Source organism: Dipodomys merriami, unplaced genomic scaffold (assembly GCF_024711535.1).
Source record: "Dipodomys merriami isolate MVZ:Mamm:240054 unplaced genomic scaffold, mDipMer1.0.p SCAF_28, whole genome shotgun sequence".
Classification (NCBI taxonomy): Eukaryota; Metazoa; Chordata; class Mammalia; order Rodentia; family Heteromyidae; genus Dipodomys; species Dipodomys merriami.
The window spans coordinates 12,878,677-12,904,270 of record NW_027204270.1 but is presented as its reverse complement, the minus strand read 5'-3'; the positions used below and the strand labels follow the sequence as shown (position 1 = coordinate 12,904,270).

Below are 25,594 nucleotides of genomic sequence, written 5' to 3'. Positions count from 1 at the left end.
GTGCCACTTCTGGCTTTTTTTTCTTTTTGCTTATGTGGTGCTGAGGTATCGAACCCAGGGCCTCAGGCATGCAAGGCAAGGGCTCTACCACTGAGCCACCTTCGCAGCCCCAAAGCCTTTGTTCTTTAAAGTTCAGCAGGGAAAGCTGAATTCTCTTCTTCATTTGTCAAGGCCCCACCCACATATTGTCTCCATTGACAGCTTTTGCTTTTCCTTTTCTCTGGCTAGATCTCTGTAACCCAGCACTGGGATTTGCATTAGAGCTTACATACATGTGGTTCTTTACATTTTCCTCAGTCACACTAATCCAGTAAAAACTGGAAGCTCTCTTTCTGAGAATAATGCTTATGGCATGTGCATACACATGTGCACAAGAAGGTATACACCTAGTTGTTTTTTTTTTTTTTTTTTTGTCGGCCATGGGGCTTGAACTCTGGGCCTGGGTGCTGTCCCTCAGCTCTTCAGCTCAAGGCGAGCGCTCTACCACTTGAGCTACAGCACCACTTCTGGTTTTCTGGTGGTTTATTGGAGATAGGAGTCTCACGGTCTTTCCTGCCCGGGCTGGCTTTGAACCACAATCCTCAGATCTCAGCCTCCTGAGTAGCTAGGATTACAGGCGTGAGCCACCAGCGCCCAGCTTTATACACCTAGTTTTACATTAAGTTTCAAGAGGGTGGGAATCCACAGGCTCCCTGAAGCCCATCCATCATCTCCAAATCAAGGAGCCTGCTTTTAAAAACAGGCTTCTCTTGTGGGCACTGGTGGCTCACACCTGTATCCTAGCTACTCGGGAGGCTGAGACCTAGGGATCATAGTTTAAAGCCAGCCTAGGCAAGAAAGTCCATGAGACTTTTTTTTCCAATTACACACACACACACACACACACACACACACACACACACACACACACACACACACACACACACACACACACACACACACACACACACACACACACACACACACACACACACACACACACACACACACACACACACACACACACACACACACACACAGCTGGACATGGAGCTGCGGCACAAGTGGTAGAGTACTAGCCTTGAGCAAAAAGCTCAAGGACAGTGCCTTGGCCCTAAATTCAAACCCCAGGAGCAGCATCCTCTAGCCCCCCACCATGATTTCCCATCAGTCATTCCTCAAGAGGCATTGCTCCTTTCTCCAGATCCTCAATGTCTAGCTAGCCCAATTCTTGGCAAGCAGACTGCATTTACTGTGTGATATGGTGGGGAATGGGATGAATGGATACATGGGTATGTGAAAAAAAAATGCCCTGATTTGTTATGACCTCCAGAGTAGTTCCATTGAGGTTGGAGGAGAAGGAGCAGTTTGAAGAGAGAATGGAATACTCTTTAACACAGGTCTGCCTGGCCCTGAGAGTGTGGTTTAGTCCACACCCAGGCAGTCCAAGTCCCTAAGATCATTTTCCAAATAAAAACTTAGAACTTGGTGTCTGGCACATTGTGTGATGTTTGAAATCGAGGCTATCTTAGAAAATAAGGTGTGTGATTTTACAAGAATTTTACACAGAATTTATTCCTGTGGGGTTCTTAGGACTTCTTTAACCCCCCAGAAGAGGGTGAGGGGGATGGGGAGACTGTGCCCCATAGATAGTAGATTAGGCTTTCAATTCTAGGTAGAGGGACCTAGCACCATAACTTACTTCTTCTCCCCCCACCCCACCCCCACCCCATCCTGCACCCAGTCAGCTGGGTTAAGTGACAGCTGGTAGCTCCTCTCATGGACCAGCTTCTGCTCATTGCTGCCCATTCCCCCACCCCCTAAAAATGGTGGCAAATCCCCGTCTTTAAATTTTTTCAACTCGGTAAGCTTAATCTTTTCCTTTACATTTTAATCCCTGTTTTCCACATTTGGGCATTTAACAATGCTGATTTTTTTTAATACCAAAAGCTTGTGGGTGGGGCAGGGAGAAACTGTACAGTAGTGGAATTTGCTTGGAAAACAGTTGTCAAGGAAATGGATTTTGAAAAACATTTCCTCCTTGGAGAGCTCTCTTTTTCCATGTATCCCCACATTGAACATTATTCTTCTGTGCGATTGTGGTAAGCAAAGGCACCATTGGCAGGTAATTTGTCTAGCCAACATCTAATTATGAATTAGAGCCCTTCCTGGCACTTTTACAGCTCAGCAGCCAATGGTGGTCTCAGTTCAGGTTGAATGCATTGTGTGGCTGAAATGATCTTAGACATAAAGGAACGACAGAAGATTTCTTGGCTCCCACCCTAGGCTAGGGAATGGGATTCTGTAAACTGTTAGCAGACTGTAGAAATACCTGATAGATGGAGCTGAAATTGCAAAAACATTCCGTTAAAAGAAAAGGTGAAGACTCTTGGGGTCAGGGCTATGACTCAAGGTCTTCACATGAGGAGATACTTATGTCATGATTAGACCTGCTGGCCACCCAGACCCCAGCCTGTGCCACCTGGAGAACCCCTCACTGTTAGACGTGCATAGAATAGACAGCTCAGGTGTGAGCACAGGCAAGGCTGGTGGCTTTAATTATCACCTGTGAGAGCTTAGTCAAGAGGGTGCCAGCAGGCTTAGAGTTATGGCCACTGACCCTGGTAGGTGGCTAATTACAGACCTCTCCATCCATGGAGGAGCATGACCCACATGAAGACAGTAGGAGAGTTGCTGTCAGAGACAGAGATAGCCTCGTCTCTCCATTCTTCCCGTTTATGTTGGGAGTTATTGTATTTGCAGTAATCTTTAATTATAAAAGCTATTATTATGGAATGGATTATCAATGTTACTCATTTCTGTAATGTTGCCTGGTAACATCCCTTTGAGTCCAAGGCACATGTTTCTGTAGTTACAATTGAAGAAGGGCAGCTTCCCTTTCTTTTAGCCATTTTGCCTTCACAATGTAAAAAAAAAATGCTCTCAAAAATTGGGAAAGCTCAGTCAATATGTGGGGTAAAAAATGATATGATAGCAGCTTAAATCTTCTAAAAGACTTAATTTTAACTAGGGTAATTCACAAAGCAGCATTCCCCAGTAGCAAGGCAGAAAAATGCTTCTTAATGATTAGATGTATTTTATTTGTTTGCTAACGTCTGTCTCATTCCATACCAGTCCCTGCCATGAGGCCTGTTTGGTGTAAACCCACAAACTGCAGGGAGACTGGGAGAGCTGTGAATCTTTAGGTTTTGGGTTTTTTTTTGTTTGTTTGTTTGTTTTTGTTTTTGGTGGTTGTTGTTTTATGCCAGCCCTAGGGCTTGAGCTCAGGTCCTAGGAGCTATCCTTGAGCTTCTTTTGGCTCAAGGCTAGGACTTGAGCCACAGTGACACTTTCTGCCTTTTGTGAGTGATTGATTGCAGATAAGAGTCTCATGGACTTTCTTGCCTGGGCTGGCTTCCAACCATAATCCTCATATCTCAGCCTCCTGAGTAGCTAGGATTATAGGTGAGAGCCCCTAGCGCCCAGCTTTCCCTGCTCCCCACTATTTCCAACCCAAGAAATGTTCACTGATGGAGAAAATAGGGCATTAGGTATTTCAGGTAGTATCTCTTTGCACCTCTGAAGTCAGGCTATCTTCTTCATCTTGCTGATTTTGAAAATGTCCCATTAATGGAAGAAAACGGTGGTAGAGTTATCACCAAAAGTACTCAGAATCATTCTTTTTAAAGGTCATTCTGGTGGAATTTTCAGATAATACTTGGCATTGCTAGGGATTCTTTTTTAAAGTGGAAAAGCAGCTGCTCAGACCATGGGGAGAGGTCATCTGCGGGGCATCAGATCTCCAGCTATGGCTGTGACCCCACACTAGTGGTTATCACTTAACGATAATTACATTCCACATTGTTCAGCTAAACTCTTGAGATGGACTGATTGGCATATTTAAATCTCATCTCCCACGCATTTACTAATTATCATAGCCTAGTTGGGGGCGGGGAAATACACTCTAATCAAATAGCTGTTTAGAGATGCTTTGCATTTAAATTTTTTGCTGGGTTCATAGGAAGAAGGGAAATGGGTCTATACTTTTCTTTTGGTTCTTTCTCTGACCGCAGAAGGGTTTAATCTTTTAATGGTTTAAATAACCATAGCTTATTACTCAGGAAATATTTTTGCATTTAAATTCTGTCTTTTTTGTTTGTTTCCCTCCCCACTGCCTTTCTCACTTAGCAACTTCCCATTGAGGGAGGAGGCTGCTGAATTCTAGCTGTTGAGGCTCATCTTTGCTGTTCATTGTTAAGTGGGTGCAGCTAGGCCTGGAATCAAATCTAAGTGAGAGCAGTACTGCCTGTCCTTCTCAGGTTCACAGATGGAATGGCATACCACAGCGAAAGCCAGAGGAAATTTTTATTCCTGTCCAGAAAAGAAAAACGAGCAGTGTGGCCTGCCTACTGGTAGCATAGAAGCCCTCTTGCAAGAAAAGGCTCAGCCCCCCAGCCCATCTGACAGCATTTTATGCAGTAGTTCTTTCTAGCTAACTGTGTTCAGAACTGAGAAAACATGACGATTCCCTCCTTTATACAGAATATATGGCTGTCAGGGACAGAAATCTAATGGAGGCCTTTCTTTTGTAGGAAGTGTCAGAAAGAGCCTGTCTTGAGATTTATGTAAGACCCCCCAGTGAGCCACCATCACCCACAGTTGCCTCAAACATGTACAGGGAAGAGGAATTCTGTGAAGATTTTGTTGAAGCACCTGTCACAGCTGCCCCTTCATTTGTCTCCCTTCTGTAGAAGGGTCTGCTTTGCCCACATGGTGGGAGATCCCAGCTCCAGAAGCAGGTTTGAAGACCAGCAGGAAGCCCTAGATCCCAAGGCACATCAGGAAAGAAAATCCTATCCCATTAGAAGCCAGAGCTTCAGACCTGGAAAAGCTGTGTGCAGTTATCAGGGAGTGGGGTATGTGGATTAAAGGGAGGTAGAAGAAGAAAGCTAAAAAGCAAGCAAGCTTGAAAGTCTGCTTGATTGAGCTTTGAAACCTGACTTTCTGCATTCTCTCTCACTTAATCCCATTGGCTTTTTGAGGTGAGGGTCCTTTGGTTTTCATAGTTAATTGTTCTTTGGGGTTCTCTTTTGGGGTTTAGAGATCAAACTGCTTGATGTTTTACTTTCTCCTGTGTGATTAGGTTATCTTTGATATGACAGAGGCAGTAATCTTTTCAAGAACATCATGCTTCTGTTCAGCTCTGTCAAATGAAATATTCTAAGTGTCCCATGAAATTCAGTCTTTTAGGAGTGCCGGAACACTACCAATCCCTTATTAGGAATCCAGAAGTGCTACCACACATCATCCATCCACCAAAGACCTAGAAAAATGGAGAAAAAACAAAAAATGTATAGCAAGCTATCTGATTAATGGGAACTAAAGGAGTGCTCCTGGAGAATGAATGACACCAGGACCCCAGTCATTCTGTATGACATTTGTAAGGGGCAACAGGGCTGTTTACTCCTTGGAAGTCTTTCTCTTAGTGTGATTGAATAACCTTCCCAGCAGGTTTTGGAAGCCTTTCTAGCTGAAAGGGGGGGGGGGAGGAGAGGGAGGGAGGAGAGAAGGAGGGAGAGAGAGACACTTTGGAATTTGTGCTGATAGAGGCCTAGGAGGAGCAAAAAGAAGCAATTCTCAGGCTGTGAATGGGGAGCAGGACTTTCATTCCAAGATATTTACTAAGGGCTCAGCCCAACTATCATCCTCCACTCACTTGCCTTACTTGGTTTTTCTTCACAGATCAGCCTTTGAGCTTCTCCTATGCATTGCTGTCTGCGAAGGCAGGGACCTTGCCTGTCTTGCCCCCTGCTGTTTGTCAGAACACAGGGTAGGAGATGCTCAGTACATGTTTTCTGAGTAGATATCAGCAGGAAAAGGTTGAAATAGGAGCAGGAAGAAGCAAAGGTTGCAGTCAGATACACCTAGGTTTGATTCTAAACTCTCTACTTATTGGTTGTATGCCTTGAGTTTCTGAACTTCTCTGAACCTTAGTCTCCTTGACTATGAAATGGGCTTCCTGGAATAGTTGTGGAAGGTTATTAAGTATGTGGTCATACTTGGCACAGGGGCTCCATAAATACCAACTCCATCCTTGCTTGAAACCATATTTCTGGACAGGAAACAGCCTATTGCCTCCCCTGCATGTTGGTTTCTCAGGACTGCTTGAGTCCTGGAATAGAGTATCTCAGGAGAATCCTGCAGGTCCTCCTTTGACTCCCAAGAGAAGCAGCAGAAAATGTATAGATAGCTCCTGCATGGACTCTGCACCTAAAGCCAGCTTCTGGAGAGATAACAACCCTAGTAAGCGTGTCAGTACTCTTGCCTTCCTGGAGCCTGTGTTCCATCCTTAGCCTAGGCCTCTTGCAAAGCCGAGGGCCCCACACCAGATCACCAAGGCCAGCAGACAGTGCCACCAAGGCTGAGCTTGCAGACTTCAAACTGAAGACTGAATTGCTGCCTGCACAAACCGATGTCCAGGTCAGCCAGACTCTCCACTGCTTAATTTTCTGTTTCCTTGTTTTTATGTATGCTTGCTTCTTTTCTTTCTTTATGTTTCATTTTTTTCTCCTATTCTTACGGCTTGACAAAAGAACTGGTTCATGAAGAGATTATTTTATGTTTTCAGAGGCTCTGGGCTGTCCTGGGGCAGTGTCTTCCAGCAGACTGAGCTGCAGAGAGCAGGAGTGTGGATGTTTCTGTTTTCAAAGAAGCAAACATCAGGTGGTGCCACTTGGCCCAGGCACCAGGCAGCAGCCATCCTTGTTTTGATTGTCTGTGCTGCATGCTGCCCAGAGGTGCCCAGCTGATGTGTTGTTGGTTCATTCATTCGCCAGGGGGGCTGCTTGGTGAGATGGATTTTGAGTCAGCTAGACTGGGACTTCACATTGGCCCTGTCACCTACCTGCCAGCTGCTTTAGCAGCTGGGAAAAGGAGACTAACCTCCCTTTCTCAGCGGCTGGGCAGGAAGCAGGCCACTTTCTTGAATAAGAGCACAGGCTTCCGAGCTCTGGCTTGGCTCTGCTACTGTTTGTTCTCTATCCTTGGGCAAATGATCCAACCCAGGACACCACTGTTTCATCTTGTAAAACAAGAATAAAACTGGTAAGCCATCTTGCAGGTTGGCACAGGGTTAAATGTTTGAGAAGGGACAAAGCTGGTGTTGGGCACACTGTAAGTGTCCCCATGTCCATTGCTGGATGGTGGAGACAATGATGTGCTGTTTTGATGCCTTCTGTGTAGGATGTTATATGCTAGGAGTGGAAAATGCTAGGTAGAACTGGTCAAGGGCAGGGATAAAGACACCAAATAAATCATTATCCAGTAAAGGCGTTCATTTTCAACTTTGGGGGCCAGCAAGGAGCCGGCACCCAGACTCTACCATGTCTGTGGGTAATGCTAAAATGGAATGGAAAGTGCTGTGGTAGTTTGGTGGCTTGGTTTGTTCATTCAGTTATGCTTTTTTTTTTTTTTTTTTTGTGTCATGGGGCTTGAACTCTCTGAGCCTGGGTGCTGTCCTTGCATTCTTCAGCTCAAGGTAAACACTCTACCACTTGAGCCACAGTGCTACCTCCCGTTTTCTAGTGGTTTATTAGAGATTAGAGTCTCTGATCCTCAGAGCTCAGCCTCTTGAGTAGTTAGCTAGGATTACAGGCATGAGCTACTAATACCCTGCTTGAGCTATTTCATTTTCCCTCCCCACTTAGAGTTATATAAGAAGTCTGAAATGGTATTGAGCTAAAAATTGGGCTGCGTTCCTTTCTGGAGGCACTAGCAGTGTTGGGTTCTCAAGGTAAATGGAACTAATAGGGTAGAGACAGATAGTGGTAGATATCTATAGTCCTAACTACTTGGGAGGCTGAGGCAGGAGGATTGCTTGATCCTGGAAGTTCAAGGCAGTCTGGGCAACATAGTAAGATCCCTGTTCAAAACAGCAGTCACTGGTGGTTCATGTCTGCAATTGTAGCTACTTGGGAGGCTGAGATTGGGAGGATTGGTATTCAAGGGCAGAAAAATCCCAAGAGCTCTTCTCAACGGAGAGTTAGGCAGGATGGCGCGTATCTCTTATCCTAGCTATGATAGGAATCCTAAAATAGGTGATTGTGAACCAGGTGCCCTCTCAGGCAAGAAATCCTGGCTCAAAAACAACCATGCAAAAAAGAGCTGAAGGCAAGCTGGGCTCATGCCCGTAACCCTAGCTACTCAGGAGACTGAGATCTGAGGATCGTGGTTCAAAGCCAGCCTGGGCAGGAAAGTCCATGAGATTATCGCCAATAAACCACTAGATAAACTGGAAGTGGTTCTGTGGCTCAAGTGGTAGAGTGCTAGCCTTGAGCTGAAGAGCTCAGGGACAGCGCCCAGGCCCAGAGTTCAGGTACCACAACTGACAAAAAAAGAAGAGCTAAAGGCATGGCTCAGCCTTAGACCTCCTGCTTAGCAAGTGTGATACTCTGAGTTCAAACCCCAATACTGCCAAACAACTCAACCAAACAAAAACACAGAAAAGACATCTACACAGAAGAATAAATAGATGATATAGAAGGGAAGGAGTTTAGGAGCACTTACAACAGAGTCTCACCAGGACTTGTCTGCAGGTTTCCCTGGTTATGTGGCCCAGACCATGTCCAAAGGTCTTAGACAATGCACCGCTACTGGGGAGTCTTGGAGGCCACTAGGTAAGCTCAGAATTCAGAAGTAAGAGAACCTGGGGTTCTGATAGCCAAGGCAGAAGAAGATTATTCCAGCTCCAGAAGAGAGGAAACACGTTTATTTTTCTGTATCTTTTTGTTCTCTCATGGCCTTCAGTAGACTGGATGGTCTCTGCCCACAATGCACAAGGGCCATGTGCCTTCTTACTCAGCCCACTGACTCAAACCAGTCTTTTTTCAGAAACATGTTTTCACATGATGCTCTATCTTTCATCTGAGTATCTATTAACTCTGGCAAGTTGATACCTAAAATTAGCCATCCCCAGGAGCTGTCTGCATTCCTTGGCTTGTGGCCCCTGCATGCATGCTCAAAGCCAGTGTGATGGCTGGTGGAGTCTGTTTCGTATCTCACAGCTTTGAGCTGCCTTCCCTTGGTAGGAAAACCCTTGTGATTACATGGGCTCCTGCAGGGACAGACTCCATCTCTTAGTCACAGGATCAGCTGGTCATCAGCCTGGATTCCATCTTACCCTTAGATGTTCAGGGATGCTCGGATTCAAGATGGCAGCACCTTGGAGGCCACTGTCCTACCATCCCAAGTAGGAGGGGGCTGTATGTGTTTGAAGCCAGTGTGAAGGCCCAATGACTTAAGCCTGTGTGGGGCTAAGGTGCAGGATAAGGATGGGAAGACTCATGTTTTGAACACAGTGTCATGGGGGAGGAGGTTGTAAGCACTGGGAGACTAGAGCAGGTGGGTCAGAGCATCATCCACATACTTACTGGTGATCCATGTGGGGTGTGGCAGAAAGGAGACTTGGGGGGACCAGGAAGTTCTGGCTTGAGCAGTCAATAGAATGGCAGTGAGCACTGTCTCCTGACCAAGAGAAGATGCTATTGTATGGCCTAGAGAGGCCCAGCACTTTCTGACTGTTGCTGGGAATTGTCTGTGTGCCAGGTGCTATCTTGGTGACAACAGAACCCACTGGACAGGCTGTCACTGTCCTATCTGGGTACCTTGGCTGGGACTGCTTGCTCTTACACTCAGACAAGTAGCTCAGTTTCCTCCTGGGACAGTGAGTGATGGCATACTAACCTTACATGATCAAGCTAGTACATGATGGATGCTGGTATGTTGCAGAAACACTGGGTAGGTCTAACAGCATCATTATTTTGAAACAGATGGAAAATTCAGGTACAGGGAGGCTAAGTGTCTTCTCCAAGAAGACACAGCCAGGTTTTGACTGGCTACACCTTATCTTCTCCCTGAAGCACCTTCAGAGGAGGCCTGCACAAGCTAGTGAGGCACAGGTGTGCAGCAGGGTATTTGCACTCAGTACTTCCATAATCATCACCTGTGGAAGTGTAGCTTCTTTCTCAATAAAACTGATAGTAGCCCTGCCTGCCTAATTCACAGGTGACAAGAAGGCTCCAACAATGCTGGCAGCACTTTGGAAATGGCCAGTCTTCCTTCAGCTGGGCAAGTGTTAAACATTTCTGCAGACACATTCCAGGCCTGTTGGAGTGAGCTGAGAGTTTCCTGCTGGTACGGTCTCTGTTCCTGCACCTGTCTCTTAGTCTGGGATACAGGCAGAGTTTGGACTTGTTCCTGGGCCTGCGACCTACCCCATGTAGCTACCTGTATGCCTCTGCAGATTCCAGCAGGGTCAGAGGCTCTTCACTGATGAGGGGCATACCATAGAGTTGTTTCCCCACTTGGCAGATCTTTACTGGTTAAATTAAAGTCCTTGGGCAGTGGAGGTCTCTGACACAAGAAGCCCAGTCCATGGACTCCATATATGTTTGTGGAGGGCCTCTGTGCTAGAAACAGTAGTGAGAAATAGAACATCATGGCGCCCTCACTCAGATATTCATGAATGAATCACATAACTAATTCAGAATCTCCACCTTACTGATCCTTCATGATAGGGGGGATTCTACCTGATCCAATAAATGATGGAGAGATACTTAGGGGGCAAATGAACAGGATAACAATCACTGAATAACACACTAAGTACTAGCCACCGCACTAAATACTTTACACATTATCTGTTCTTGGGGTTATTGTAACAATTGAATAGTCCTGTCTTTTTTCAGATGAGAAAACAGAGACTCAAGTTGTCACTCAAGAGAGGTTACACAGCAGCAGAGGCAGAGCTTGAGATCAACCTGGAGAACTTCAGTGTTTGCCACTGACTCTGGTTCATCAGGACTGGGTGGGCCCACTGTGCTGTATTTCTCACATGCTCCTTGGGTGTGTGCCCAGTGCTGGTCCTGAGCAGCAAGGACACACTCAGCCAGGACACCATAGGACAGCTACTGACAGGGTGCTCAGACCTAAACCTGAACAAAGTAGGCAGGCGTGGTTCAGGACAGCTGTCTGGTCTTCAAGCCTGGGCTCCTGTCACATTTTCATTGCCTGCAGCAGCTCAAACAGACCTGAAAGTGAGGGTGGAGGTAGCATCTCCCTTGTACTGCCATCAAACCCCACCTGTCCAGTCTCTGAGTGACAGTCTTCAGTCTGATCACATGTGGCACTGTCAGCTGAAGGGAATCAAGAAATCTAGTGTGGATGGTTTGCAGGTATCAGGCCAGTTCCTGGGATGAAAGTGGGGGAAACACCAGCTATACCCACAGTTGTGATCTCACTATCTGTGTAGTCATTAGGTGGAGGATCATTAGAGATCAAATCCTTTCCTGCTTGGCCCCTGTAAACAGGACCAGGTGCCACTGCTGGGAGATGTAGATACAGCCACACACCCTGATGTGAGCACTTGCCTTTAATGACTAAGAAAATTCATTTTCCTTCCTGGCAGCTTTGACTGGGGCCACTGTGGTTCTGGGTCGCTGCCTGGGTTGGCCCTGCATACGTGAGCTTTACTTTTAAGAGGATGATACATCTTGCTATTTTACAGACATTTCACTATTTCACTGCATAGCGTCTGCATCACCCAGCTGCCCAGCAGAACTTCCCACTGAGTTCTCTACAGGTGGTTTGCCAGCACCAGCTTCCACCTTCCTCCAAGGCAGCGTTTCTCTCCTGGGTTCTTCTGCTGGGTGGTCTTCTGGATCTGTGGGATTCCAATGGGTGTTCTGCGGGGAAGAACATAAGCTCTGAGACAGGTAGAAAGAGGACCTGACATGCAGTGGTCCGGTCCATCTCCTCCCTGGCAGTAGTTTTTATCTGAAGCTCTCATGTCCTTGCAGTTGGTTCTGGTAGACAGAAACATCTTTTGCTTGAGAAAGAACCGGAAAAGTATCTTGGGCTTCAGCTCTGAGAGCTCTGCCTGCTGAGCTTTTCCTAGAGCTTAGCTCTTTGCCTTGGTTGGGCTAGGTGAAGGGAAGGCTCTGTGGTCTCCTGTTGGAGTTCTCTGAATCTGTAAATCACATACTGCTAGGCAAGGGGTGGCCTCCTGAAACCCTCCAGAGTTGTCCTCTAGCTCCAGCATGGACACATACAATGACCACTAGAGCCTACTAGGGGCAAAGGTACAGTTTCTATTGGTATTTTCTTGTCTCGTGACTCTTAGTCACGTTTTCTAGTCTGGCCCAAATATTTCTTGCTATAGCTCAGGCTATCCACAGCTCAGTCAGATGCTTGATGTTTGGCCCCTGTTCTAGAACGTATGATTATCCTGCTGCCATGGCCTTGGTGTCCTGGTCATGAGCAGGTCTTAGATTGCTTTGCTGAAATGTGGCTTTGGGAAGAGGTTCTGTCTCTAGACCTAAGGTTCAGTCTGACTGTGGGGTCCCGGGCATAGGTTTCTGTTTCTGCCCCCAGCTGTCAAAGTCATCCTCAGATCCAGCTCCTCCCACCTGCCCTAGGACCATTTTAACCAACTTTATTTTTCACATCACAAGCACTTCTAGATAGACGTTACAAGAAATTATGAGAGTCAGAAAGTAGAAGTCAACAAGAAGCAAAAATAAAAGACACTAAACTTTTCACTGTCAGACATAACACTGACATAACCACTGTCCATATTTTGGTGTATTTTCTTCTGGTTCTTTAAAAAAGAAAACATTTACAACAACATAGACCCATGAACTTCATGCTGTGTAATTTAAAATCTTTTCTACTGAATTATTATAATGATATAATGAATATTGTAAAACTACCTTCCAGTAAACATTTGAAAACCGGTTTGTTTTGTTTTGTTTTGTTTTCTGAAGCAAGGTCCTACTGTGTAACTTAGGCTGGCCTTGAACTCTGAATTCTTATGTCTCAGCTTCATGAGTGCTGGGTTTATAAGCATGTGTTATATTCCATTTAAAAACAATTTTTCTAGATGTATTGTACTTATGATCTGACTTGTTGAATTGAAACCTCTTTGTATACCTACTTAAATTTAAAAAAACTAAAATAAAGTTTTATATTTTAAAAGATTAATATTAAAAAATTTAAAGCCTTAGCATAGTTATTTCCAAATGGAAAAATATCCTGTCCAGTCTATAGAACTATTCAAATCAAGGTAAATAAAGCATACCCTGAGCCACAAAAATAGAATTGTCAGTCATGTTACTTTTATCTCCCCAAGTAAACTACTATAGCATCACAGGATTGTTTCATACTTGCCTAGTCAATAAGTTTTGCAGTGGTAAGAAAACAAGCTGTTCTGCTGTAGTCTTTATTAATATTAACATATTCATAACTGCTAGATTTTTGCTAGCAATTTCTTAGAGATGACCTAAGATGTCCACTATGACATTATTTTATAGTAAGTCCAAACTAGAATTCATCAAAATGTTTAATTGTATAGGAGAAAGATTCAGTGAATAATGGTCTACCTACTCGGCATTATATAGCTATTATGATGAGGTTTATAAAGTATTTGTAATAAAATTGAATATGTTTATGTCATAATTATAGGAAGAAACAAAGATATATGAGTAGAAAAGAATAAAAGAGGGCTGAGAATGTGGCTTAATGGTAGAGTGCTTGCCGAGCATGCGTGAAGCCCTGGGTTCAATTCCTCAGTACCACATAAACAGAAAAAACCAGAAATGGTGCTGTGACTCAAGGGGAGAGTATGAGCCATGAGCAAAAGAAGCTCAGGTACAGTGCCCAGGCTCTGAGTTCAGGCCCTATGACTGGCAAAAAAAAAAAAAAAAAAAAAAAAGGATGGAAGAAAGACATCAATGCTGTCCTTTGTAGAAGTAATAACAGTAATTGTGGATGTTATTTCTGCCCCATGCTCTATCTTAGTATCACGCACTACACTGCATGTGTTTTTTCCCTCATCCTGGGGCTTCTCAGGTGTTAGTTCCCCTTACCTTGGATCTTTTCAGCCTTTTGTTTCCACTCATAACCTTTTTGAAGAGCAAAGAGTTAGTTGTCTGATGTCCCCTCATAGTCCAGTTCTGGAGGTCCAAAATCCTGCAGCTAGCATTTGCTTCTATGCTGTGTCACACCATAGTAGAGAAATTGATAGGAAAAGAGGCTTGTGTTGAAGAATGAGGTCATATGGAGGAGAAGAGAGTGAGTCAATGAAGTGGAGCACCATTTACAATAACATTTTCTTAGCAGTAAATCTATCCCCTGTGACCTACCCCACTCCCAGCAAGACTTGCATTAATCCCTACCTAGGGTGGCACCTCAGTGATGAATCACCTCCCACTTCTCCCACCTCTTAGAGGCTGCTCCTCACCTCAATATCATTACCTTGGGGATCAGGCCTTCGGCCTGTAGCCTTTGAGGGACAAACCACACCAAAGCATTGCAAAGGAAATGTTCAGCAGAGAGGCTAAGGACTCAGACCTGAGCTCAGGAGAAGGGGGTGACCCAGGAGTGGGGAAAGAGGATACTGGGAGGCCAACACTCCAGAAAATTCATGGAACCACAGCAGGAGCCTTTCTTATATCTTTTTCTTTTCTTTCTTTCTTTCTCCCCCCCCACCCCTCCACCCCCCCCCCACAAAACAGCCTCAAAACAGCACTTGGTCTGAAGATGTTAATAGAATTATAAGAGGAGAAGCCACAGTTGCAAGTTGCAGATTTGTTTGCTGGGCTTGTCGTCTTAGGGGACAGGCTGGTAAAGTGGAAGCGAGGAGCCAGCCAGTGTTTGAGGAACTGAGTGTGGGACAGCTGGCAGTGAACATGATTTGTCATAATGTATTAAAAATTGAGGAAAATAGAATTCTGTAATGGAGAAATTTGCATGAGAATGTCATTGACCTCCAGCAAAATTCCCTACTGGGCTTTTAAAATACAGATCCAGATTTGTAGAAAAGTTGTAAAACTGATCTCCCATTTACCGTCCCCAGGTATGGCTACTAGCATTTTACCATCTTTGCCTTTCTTCCCCTCTTGTACTCACTTTTCTTACACATACACACATACACACACATACAAGCATGTATATGCACATGTTGTTTTCTGGTCCATTTGAGAGTACATGGCAGACATAACACCTTATAACCCTAAATGCATCACTATGTATTTCCAAGAAGATAGCAACACTTTTCTACCTAACCACAGTGAAGCTATTACAGCCAGAAAATTGGCACTGATAAGAAGCTGCTCTCCGTTCCCTGGACCCAGTGCTCCCAATAATGTCCTTTGTAGAAGTAATAACAGTAATTGTGGATGTTATTTCTGCCCCATGCTCCATCTCAGCATCACGCACTGCACTGCGTGTGTTTTTCCCTCATCCTGGGGCTCCTCCGGTGTTAGTTCCCCTTACCTTGGATCTTTTCAGCCTTTTGTTTCCACTCATGACCTTTCTGAAGAGCAAAGAGTGAAAGTTATTGATGTCCCTCCATTAGGTTTGTCTGATGTCCCCTCATAGTCCAGTTCAGGTCAGGCATTTCTGTTACACGTATCCCCAGAGTTATGTTGTTTCCTTCTGTGTGTCATGTCAGAGGGTGGATTGATAGCCATCCCTTTCCACTGATGGTTCTTAAGTATATATGATTATAAATAAATTACAGCCTTATTGAGTTTTAACTCACAGATCATAAAATCTACCTTCTAAAAGTATAATATTCAATGGTTTTCATTATATTCAGTGATAGTCACCATCATAATCAATGTCCCCCCAAAATCTTCAGACCCATTGATAGTCACTCCTTATCTCTCCTCTCCTACTCCTTGGCACCTGCTCCTCCTGTCCTGGTCAGCTTGGATTTGAGGCTTCTGTGACTGGCTGTGTGCACTGTAGCATAGTGTCTGAAGCTCTTCCATGTTGTAGCATGTGTCACTACTGCATCCCTTTTATGCCCAATAATAGACCACTAGTGCAGTATATCCTGCTTTCTTTCTTTTTTTGGGGGGGGTCTGGTCGTGGGGCCTGAACTCAGGGCCTGGGCACTGTCCCTCAGCTCTTCAGCTCAAGGCTAGCGCTCTACCACTTGAGCCACAGCGCCACTTCCAGCTTTTTTCTTTTTGCTTATGTGGTACTGAGGAATGGAACCCAGGGCCTCATGCATGCAGGGCAAGCACTCTACCACTGAGCCACCTTCCCAGCCCCAGTATATCCTGCTTTCTATCCATTCAGCAGTCAATGCACAGTGGATTGTTTGCACATTGGGCTCTTAGGAGTGGTGCCACTGTCTGGCACCATTTATGTACAAGGCTTTGTGTGGACATAGGTTTTGTTTTGATTGTGTCAGAGGTTCTCCAAGATCCCTCCTAGACTTAGTGGGTCACTAGGCTTTTCAGGACTCAACACACAGTCCCATCCTCAGTTGTGATTTATTATAGTGAAAGACACACGGCAAAATTCACTAAGGGAAAAATGCATGGGCCTAATTCTAGAGGTGTAAGTTCCAGAAGTCCCTTCCCAATGAAGTGGCACCAGATGGACTTAATTCCTACAGTGTTGAACTGTGGTGGTGTGATTAAGATGTCTACCAGGCAAGCTCTTTAGAAACATTAGGGCCTCACTGTGGGCTGGTCACACAGGCACCGTCTGCTTGATGCGTACCAAAATCCCAGTCTTCTAGAAGGGAAGCCACATGTTCAGCATAAGCCATGGCTTGGTACAGACACTAACAGTGAATCACCCTTCTCAGTTCAACACTAGGGGAAAATACTCATAATTCCAGTTCCCAGCTGAGGCCATCTTTGGCAAGCTGGCCTTCCTGAAAGTAGAAGTCTTAGATCTGCGGTGCTGTCTCCTGCACCGGAGCATACGTGGACTGAAATTGCCATGTGGTAGCTCCACACTTAACTCTTTGTTGTAGCATGTCTACCTGCTGTATCCATTCCCTCCAGCCATTTCTGAGGGCTCCACTTTCTACTAGCCAATGCTTTTTATTTTCTCTTTCTGATCCTAGTGGAATGAATAGGTTTTTAAGTTAGTGATCTGTAAGTATTTAGAACAAAAATGATCCATAGGCTCAAAAACAGATTCTTTAAGAAAATCATGCCTATCTAACCCTTTATTTTCCTATAAAAATAAAAAGACAATTTATTTTTTCTATACTAGTTGTACCAGGGCAGGATGTTTTTGTATTTCAGCCTTCTTTTACATCATCTTCATGTACAAAAGTGGAGACACAAGGTTTCTGATTACTTGGCAGATCTCACTTCAGGATGATAGTGAGAGGAGCTCAGATTAGGAGTAAGACTCCATCTCCATCTCAGCCTGGACCCGTACACTTCTGTCCCAAATTGAGGGTGGGAGGCCCCAGTGGCAGTTCATTAAGTTTGCCCATTACCCACAGCAGACAGATGCACATGAGCTTGATGCATGAGCCTGACAGCATGTGGGAGAGGCTGAATCCAACAGGGTGGAAGTTATTCAGGAGGAATGGCAAGTCCACAGCCACAGGGTCTATGGCTCATCCACTTCTGTGCCCTTTCTAGCCTACTCAGAAAATTAGGTTGCCTATCAAAATGCCCTGGAGACACAGGCATGCCCCTTTTAGCCCCTCTGGCTTAGAAGCCCTCCTCTCTGATTCTTTTTTTTTTTTTTTTGGCTGGTCCTGGGGCTTGAACTCAGGGCCTGGGCTCTGTCCTTGAGCCTCTCTGTGCTTAAGGCTTGTGCTCTACCACTTGAACCACAGCACTACTTCTGGATTTTTCTGTTTATATGGTACTGAGGAATGGAACCCAGGGCTTCATGCATACTAGGCAGGCACTTTACCACTGAGCCACTTTCCCAGCCTTCCTCTCTGATTCTTCACCTGCTTTTTCCTACACTGTGTGTACGTGCATGGTTAACATGGTCTTTCAGCCATGGGTCAGGCTCCAGAGCTAGTTTTCATGTCTATTCTTACATTCATTTAGCAAATATTAATGAGCACCTCGTGTGCCAGTGCCTTAATGTGTGGAGGGCATGCAGTGGAGACTGATCAGGTAATTGCAGTTATAAAAACTTGACCTTAGGCACTATGCTACTGTACATCAGGAATGTGGGTGGGAGTCTAGAAGAGGGCTCTTTGCACTGCTCTTTCGCTGGAATCTGAAAGAGATTGTGCAGTTGGCTAGAGGAGAGGGCAGATCTAGGAATGTGTGCCTCCCAGCTCCCCACAGCTGCAGCCCAGACTGTGGCTGGACCTCCGGAGAGGACACCTGGTTGATGCTTTCTGGGCTATGTTCAGAAGTTAGGGGAGTACTATTTGTTGGGTGGGGAAGGGTTCCCTTAGCTATCACCTGGGCTGAGTACCTCTGACCCAACTGGGACAGCACGTGGAGACAGCTCTTAGGGCCTTCCAAGTTCAGACTAGAAATGTAGGGAATAGTTTGTGCCTTGGGCTGCTTCCTCCCCCTCTGCCTATGTGGAAAAGAAGCCATGATCCAAACATCTCCATATCCCTCTAGTGATTCCCATAATTACTCTCAAACACCCACTTCTCTCTAAGTGAGGGGAGGCTTCAGGATAGGATGAGGCATCATATATACCTCAGCTCCTTTGTGTGCTATTCATGCTCTGAAAGCCTGCTGCAGTCCCCCAACTCCACCCATACTTGCTTTTCTCTCCCAGTCCCACCCCAGATGAGAGAGACCTGGGAGGAGGCCAGTCTCCCTCAGATACTTATTCCCAGCAATTTTTTCTGTTATTGCCAATTGAAGATAAATTGAAAATAGCAGAGAAATGGAACCCAGACAGAGACCTGAGCCAAGCTCTTGTCATGTGTTGCCATGACATTTGCATGTGTTGCCATCCAGGAGGCCCCAATTCAGGCAAGTGTGAGGTGGGCTCTGCTGCCCTGGGAGATGGAAGAGCAGGTCCCCAGCCTAGTGCTGCAGCCCTGAGCATGCTTGTTCCATCTTAGAGTGTCTGTTTCACCATCCATGAAATGGGAGGGCTCTGTTATTTCAGAGTTCAGGCCCTCCTGTCACCTGTCCACCTGCTCATTTTGGCTACAGCAGCAAGTGTAGCTGTGTTCACTGACCCCATGTGCCTGGAAGAGATGGTTTGCAAGCCTGGGCACCAGGAGTGGCCATGGTCTTAGAAAGAGTGTACCAGGGCAGGAAGCACAAGCCAGGAGTCAGGAGGAGAAGAGGAAGATGAGGAACAGAAATTGGAACTATAGATTGAGTATCCCTAATCTGAGATCCTAGGCACTCCAAAATCTGAAACCTATGGGCAACATCGCCCTACAAGTGGAGATTTCACACCTGGCCTCACCTCACAAGTAGTAGGTAAATGTAGGTGCACTAAAAATATTGTACAAAATTACCTTTAGGTTATGTGTGTAATATATATATATATATATATATATATGAGACATAAATATATTTTGTGTGTAAACTTGAGTCACTCTTCAGAATATTTCTTTGTGAACATGCAAATGTTCTAAAATAAAATTTGAAATCCAGAACACTTCTGGTGACAAGCATTTTGGAAGGGGGATACTAACCCAGTACAGTAAATAGAGTGGTGGTATGTATGCTGAGTGCGGTGGCTTATGCCTATAATCTTAAGCTACTCAGAAGGTAGCAATTGGGAGGATAATGGCTCCAGCAAAAACTTAGCAAGAATCCATCTTAAAGAACACACTGGGCATAGTATACATCCGTAATCGCAGCTACACAGAGGCATGGATAGGAGAATCACAAACTGACATGGACCCAGGCCAAACCCACAAGACACTATCTGAAAAAATAAATACAGAAAAAAGGCCTGGAAGTTGGGAGTCAAGTTTACCTAGCAAACACATTGCCCTGAATTTAAAAAATAGAAGGGGTGGGGAGAAAGGATCAGTACTTCTCAGATGTGGCCCCTGGACCAGCTATATCACATGGAAATTGTTAGAAAGGCAAATTCATGAGCCCTACCCAGACCTGTGGGGTCAGAAGCCCAGGGATGGTGCCTGTGATCTGTTTTCCCAGCCCACAGTGATTCTGATACAAGCTAATATTTGAGGACTGATAGGATAGAAGGACTTGGGAGAAAGATCAAAGAGGAAGGAGGAACTAGAATTTGCCACTGTCTATTGAAAGTGGGCATTTTCACGCGCGCGCGCGTGCGCGCGCGCGTGTGTGTGTGTGTGTGTGTGTGTGTGTGTGTGTGTGTGTGTTGAACTGGAGATAATAGTCTCATGGACTTTTCTGCCAAGGCTGGCTTTGAATCATGAACCTCAGATCTCAGACTCCTGAGTAGCTAGCTGGATTACAGGTGTGAGCCATAGATGCCTGGCTCTGCTTGGTTCTTTTTTTTTTTTTTAATTGATCATGGGACTTGAACTCAGGGCCTGGAAGCTGTCCCTGAGCTCTTTTTGCTCAAGACTGGCTCTCTAACACTTGAGCCACAGCTCAACTTCTGGTTTTCTGGTGGTTAATTGGAGGTAAGAAGTCTCATAGACTTTCTTGCCTGGGCTAGCTTCAAACTGTAGTCCTCAGATCTCAGCCTCCTGAGGAGCTGTGATTACAGATGTGAACACTAGCCCAGCCTGCAGTTATTTTATGGAAACTATTCAGGGTTATGACCCTCTCATGCCTGTTAAAGCAGACTTCAACTGAGGCAACTGAGTCCCAGATGTTTAGTTCCATGTTAGAGTCACAGGGATGGTGGCAGCAGTAAGTTAGAACTCAAGCCCCACTGGTCCCAAAGCCTGAGTTCTCACCAGGTGGTGCCCTCACCCAGCCACCCTCACCCGAGCCTCCACTGCATACCCAGCTCCCTCTTCTGTCCAATCAACACCAGATATGTGCCATGCAGCCTCCCATGGAAAGGGGGCACACCATTAAGCAAGTCTGGGAGACTGCAGGGAAAAGAGAGGAGGTGGGTGACTGTCATCCTGCCTGTCCACCAGCTTTCAGTGCCAAGTACACCAGCAAAATCCTGGTGTTCGTACAGGATGACGGAGCTGTCTTTATGTAACAAGAACACACAGGAAAATGCAGTTCTCAGCTACTCAGTGATGCCTGCCTATGCCAAGTCTTCTATAGGGTGTCATGTGGGGAAATGAGATGAAAGGCAAGTGGAATGGGTGGCCCCAAGGAGCCAACAACAAATAACATTAACTTGAGTGCCAGCTTGCCTGGGCCACTGGAACAGGTCAGGGTAGTGCAGAGATTCGATCAGTATCACTAGGAATCAGACCTAAAACCTTGGAACCAGAAGATGTGGGCTCATTTTCTGGCCCTCAGACTTGCTAGGTCACCACATGTTTGACTGGCTCCTTACATATAGAACAGTTCATAATACTTGCTTGGAGATTGTTCTATTAGACGCTAACAAATCCTCAGTGATTTTTGTTTAATTCCCTTGAGAAGATGAGGCCATAGCAAAGCAGAGAAGGCTGCATGGAAGAGGTTGATTGTCACTTGACACAAGGATGGAGAATATTTAGTTAGTGCTTTGTGTGTCTTCTCTGTGAAATTTCTGGATGTGCAATGTTATTGAAGGAGAATAGCTTTCACACAGATCTAGCTGTGCGCATATAATTACATGAAAGCAAGTTGCCTTCCTCAACAAGGGGAAATTGCAAGAGGATTTTTAAGTGGGCAGAGACTGTATCATCAACAGGGTCTCATGAAAGCCTGGCCTCTGCTCTTTCCCGCAGATGATGCGCTTCTCCTGGCAGAGCTACCGGCGATATGCGATGGGCAAGAATGAGCTCCGCCCACTCACCAAGGATGGCTATGAGGGCAGCATGTTCGGTGAGTTGGCTACCCCTCTGGTGGCCCAGTACAGTTTCATTTTGTGACTTTTTCCACCCTGAGTTGAGACCTGGGGCTCCTGGGGCTGTGGTCCTCTTGGCTATTGCAGCTTCCTAGACTTGGGGGACCCAAGTACTTCTCTAACCTTACAGATTTCTTGGTTACTTACATTTTAGAGTGCAAAAATTTGGAAATGTGTTTAGGGATATGAGGGAGAGAGATTGCAATCAGAAGAACATAGGAATGTAAGTCCACTCCTCTGGGTCATGGCTGTTAAGAGGATATCAGTGTCCAGGAGGCTGGTGAGCCACTGCCTTTAGAATCATGGGGTGCATCACTGGTGCTGCCTGGCAGATGACAGAACCATCACATGTTGCTTGATGCTTTCCCGTGGCCTCCCCAGCTGCTGCCTTTGCCCCTGTCATCCATGGCATTCCCCAAACTCAAAGCTTAGAGATCCTCTCTCTGCGTCTCCCAGAGACTGAAGTGATGTGAACACCTAGCCTCACATTTCAAATGTGACCCCAGCAAGGGGCCCACTCCCGCTCTGCAAACTGCTTGTGGGAGAAGATACTGGATAGCCTGACTGAGCCTTCCCTGAAAGGTAGGTGCTGGCACATGGTGAGAGTCCATAGCCTCTGCCCCTCACTCCGGGTGTTCGGTCTCCTGGAGTCTGGAACAGAAAAGGTAAGTATGAGGTGAAACTGTGGACACCCCCGCCTCCCCGATGAAAGCACATTAACCTTCCTTCCCGGATGGTGCATGACTCACAGGCGAGGCAGGGGCACGGGACATGAACTTGGGTAGCCTGATCTGTCTGATTATCCTAGGCATGCAGGGGGAAAGGAAGTGTTAAAGATTGTAAACCAGGCAAAGAAGAATTTGTTCTGCCAAGTGGATGTTGCCACTTGGACATCTTTGCTCTTTCCTTCTGTGGACTTTTTCTCCTTTTACATATAATTTTATATCTTTTCCCTTTTTTGGAAGAGGGCTTAACTTAAATCATAAGTATTTCCCTAAGTCATTTAAATTTTTCATAAATAATATTTTTAAAAATAAAAAAAAAAAGCTGGGCGCCGGTGGCTCATGCCTGTAATCCTAGCTACTCAGGAGGCTGAGATCTGAGGATCACAGTTCAAAGCCAGCCCTGGCAGGAAAGTCCATGAAACTCTTATCTCCAATAAACCACTGGAAAACCAGAGGTGGCGCTGTAGCTCAAGTGGTAGAATGCTCGCCTTGAGCTGAAGAGCTGAGGGACAGCGTTCAGGCCCAGAGTTCAAGCCCCACAACCAAAAAAAAAAAAAAAAAAAAAAAAAAAAAAAAAAAAAAAAAATTGGGATAGGATTTTGCTTTATTGCCCAAGCTGCTTTCAAACTCCTAAGTTCAAACCATTCTTCTGCCTCAGCCTCAACGGTAGCTGGGACTATAGGTGAGTACCACCATACTCACCTCATATTGAATGTTTTTCAGCTTTCTATGATTGGACATGGCATCATTATTTAACCATTTGTTTATGTTGGGCAGAGGTTTTTTTCCCTAGTTTTTGCTATTTAAAATAATGCAGGAAGCCAGGTGCTGGTGGTTCATATCTATAACCCTAGCTTCTCAGAAGGCTGAGATCTGAAGATCACAGTTTGAAGCCAGTCTGAGCAGAATAGTCTCTGTGAGATTTTTATCTTTAATTAACTAGCAATAAGCCAGAGGTAGAGGTGTCACTCAAGTGGTAGAGTGACAACCTTGAGTGAAAAAGCTAAGGGAGAGCATTAAGTTCTAAGTTCAAGCCCAGCACAAATACATAAATAGGTAGATAGGTAGGAGATAGTGGTAACTCTTGAGTTACCACTTTGTAAGTAAAGTTCTATTTGAGGGTAGATTCCTGGAGAGGGATTCCAAGTTATTTGGAGTAAGAGATGTTTCTTAACCTTACACACAAAGTGTGGTTCTTTGTTAGGAGGCTGGCTGCCTTGCCTGCCCGGGACACAGACCTGTGCCACACCTCCCTCCATACCAAGTGAGTGACAGGTCTGCCCAGGCCACAGACCTGCTCCACATCTCCCACACCAGGGAAAGATGCCTAGTATAGAGCTCATGAAGGTTGTTTGGCTACCACTGTAAAGGGTAAACTTAGCAATTTGCCAATGCTTGGAGAACTTGTGGACAGTGGGGAGGGGTGTCTGTTTCTGACACTTCACAGCTTAGACACAACTATTGCTCAATCACAAGAAACCCTTCTGTAAGCTTGCTCAGGGCCTGAGATTTAAATCTCAACCCTTCAGGCCCTTCCCAATCCTCAGGCCTTGTGGAGTATGTAGGCTGCCTGGGATGCTGGAGAAAACCTAGTCCTTGATTCAGAGGACTTGGCTTAAATCTTCATTCTGTCCTAAACTACATGGCCAAATCCAAGACACTTAACTTTGTTGGGTCGCTTCCCATTTGTCCTTCATGTTGAGGTTACTATGAGGATATAAATGAGAGTGTACAAACATGAAAAGGCCACCTACACTTGAGTGATTTAAGATTTTCCTTGTGATTAATGAGGTTAACAGTTGCCCTAGTGAGCTCATGTAGCCTCTGCGGTGGTGAGGTTTGTCTGAGCCTTTGGAGTGTCCTCAGGGGGCCCTGAGTACCCATCCCTGGGGCCTGCAGCACACCTGGCTGTGAGCAGGGAGCCTCCTTAACCAGGTGAGGGATCTTTTGTATCTTTCTCTAGTGTGCTTGCTGGGGCCAGCCCAGGGGCTGCCTCTGGAGATGTAGGGGCAGGCCACATAGTGAAATTCCCACGTGCCTAACAGCATGGACACTGGTACTTCTCTGGCATTCTCTAAATCTGTGCAGGGTTCTCGGAGAAGGGCAAGTAGAGCTAATCACAAATGGGTGGGAATAGTCCTTATTGGCTTACAATTCTGTTTCTGGAGCCAGACTTTCCTGCTTCCTGCTGTGTAAAGTGGCACTAACATAGCACAAGAGTCCAGCCTGTGCACTGACACAGATGTCGCTCCCAGGTGGTGGCTGTGACTATGGTTAATGCAGAGCTAATAAGAGCAGATAGGGTCTCATTTTTGAGGGCCTGCGAGAGACTCTAGCTAGGTGGACTCCAAGGATAGAACAAGGGGGCTTAACTGAACCAAATATCCACACTCCACTTTTCTTCTGGACCTGGGTTTCTGGGTAGCAGCACTCCTACACTCTGCCACTGCCATCTGTGAGCTCATGCAGGCTGAGCCCTGTACACACAGATGCCTTGGGGTGGCAGCGCCCTTCCTATCTCGGCTGAGTCCAGGGCATAAGGAGACACCCTGCACAGTTAGACAGGGCTCTTGCAGCCTCATACATGGGGGAAAGTAATGGGTTCAGCTGGTGCTTCTTTTTGCTGAGACTTAGAGAAGTTGCAGCAAAGGCTGTCAGGCTCTGAGCTGTTCTCCCTGTATGGCCTTTCACCAAGTTGAATCCCCCTCTGGCCGCCTATTGGCCTTCCTCAAATCCATTCTTACTTTGAGGACCAGCCCTGGTGATGAGGTTTTTGACAGCCAGGTTTTGTGTCTGAAGCATTTCAGCATGTAAGTAGCTTCCTTTTACTCACATTCACCTCAGCAGGCCCTGTCAGGAAATGTTCCCAAGGCCCTAGTGGCCACGAGCAAAGGAGACAACGTACTCCTTGCCTGTGCCTCAGGCCAAGATAGATTTCTTTTTCTTCCTCTGAGAGTTGGCTTTGAGGACAGTTGGTATCCAGCTGGGCTTGGTGTCCATTTGAGCCTGAGAAGCCTCAGACTGTGCAGTGGGCAGGGTTGTTGGGCCTATGGTGATTATAGAAGAGATGTGGAAGGGCTGGCCTGGGCCAACGCACTCTTAATATCAGAGGTCAGCTTGCAGCATGGGTCTGTGGGAGCAGGGCTAGCAGAACCAGTGGCCATTATAAA

At 45.8% G+C, this 25,594-nt stretch overlaps 1 protein-coding gene across 1 annotated transcript in view; it reads left to right on the top strand.

Moving 5' to 3' along the window:
* The window catches only part of Man1c1 (mannosidase alpha class 1C member 1), a 127,189-nt gene that overhangs the window by 33,891 nt on the left and 67,704 nt on the right, over positions 1–25,594 (top strand). Inside the window, exon 2 of the mRNA XM_070037601.1 lies at positions 21,581–21,677. Coding sequence (XP_069893702.1) covers positions 21,581–21,677 — 97 coding nt within the window. The remainder of the gene's footprint in view (positions 1–21,580; positions 21,678–25,594) is intronic.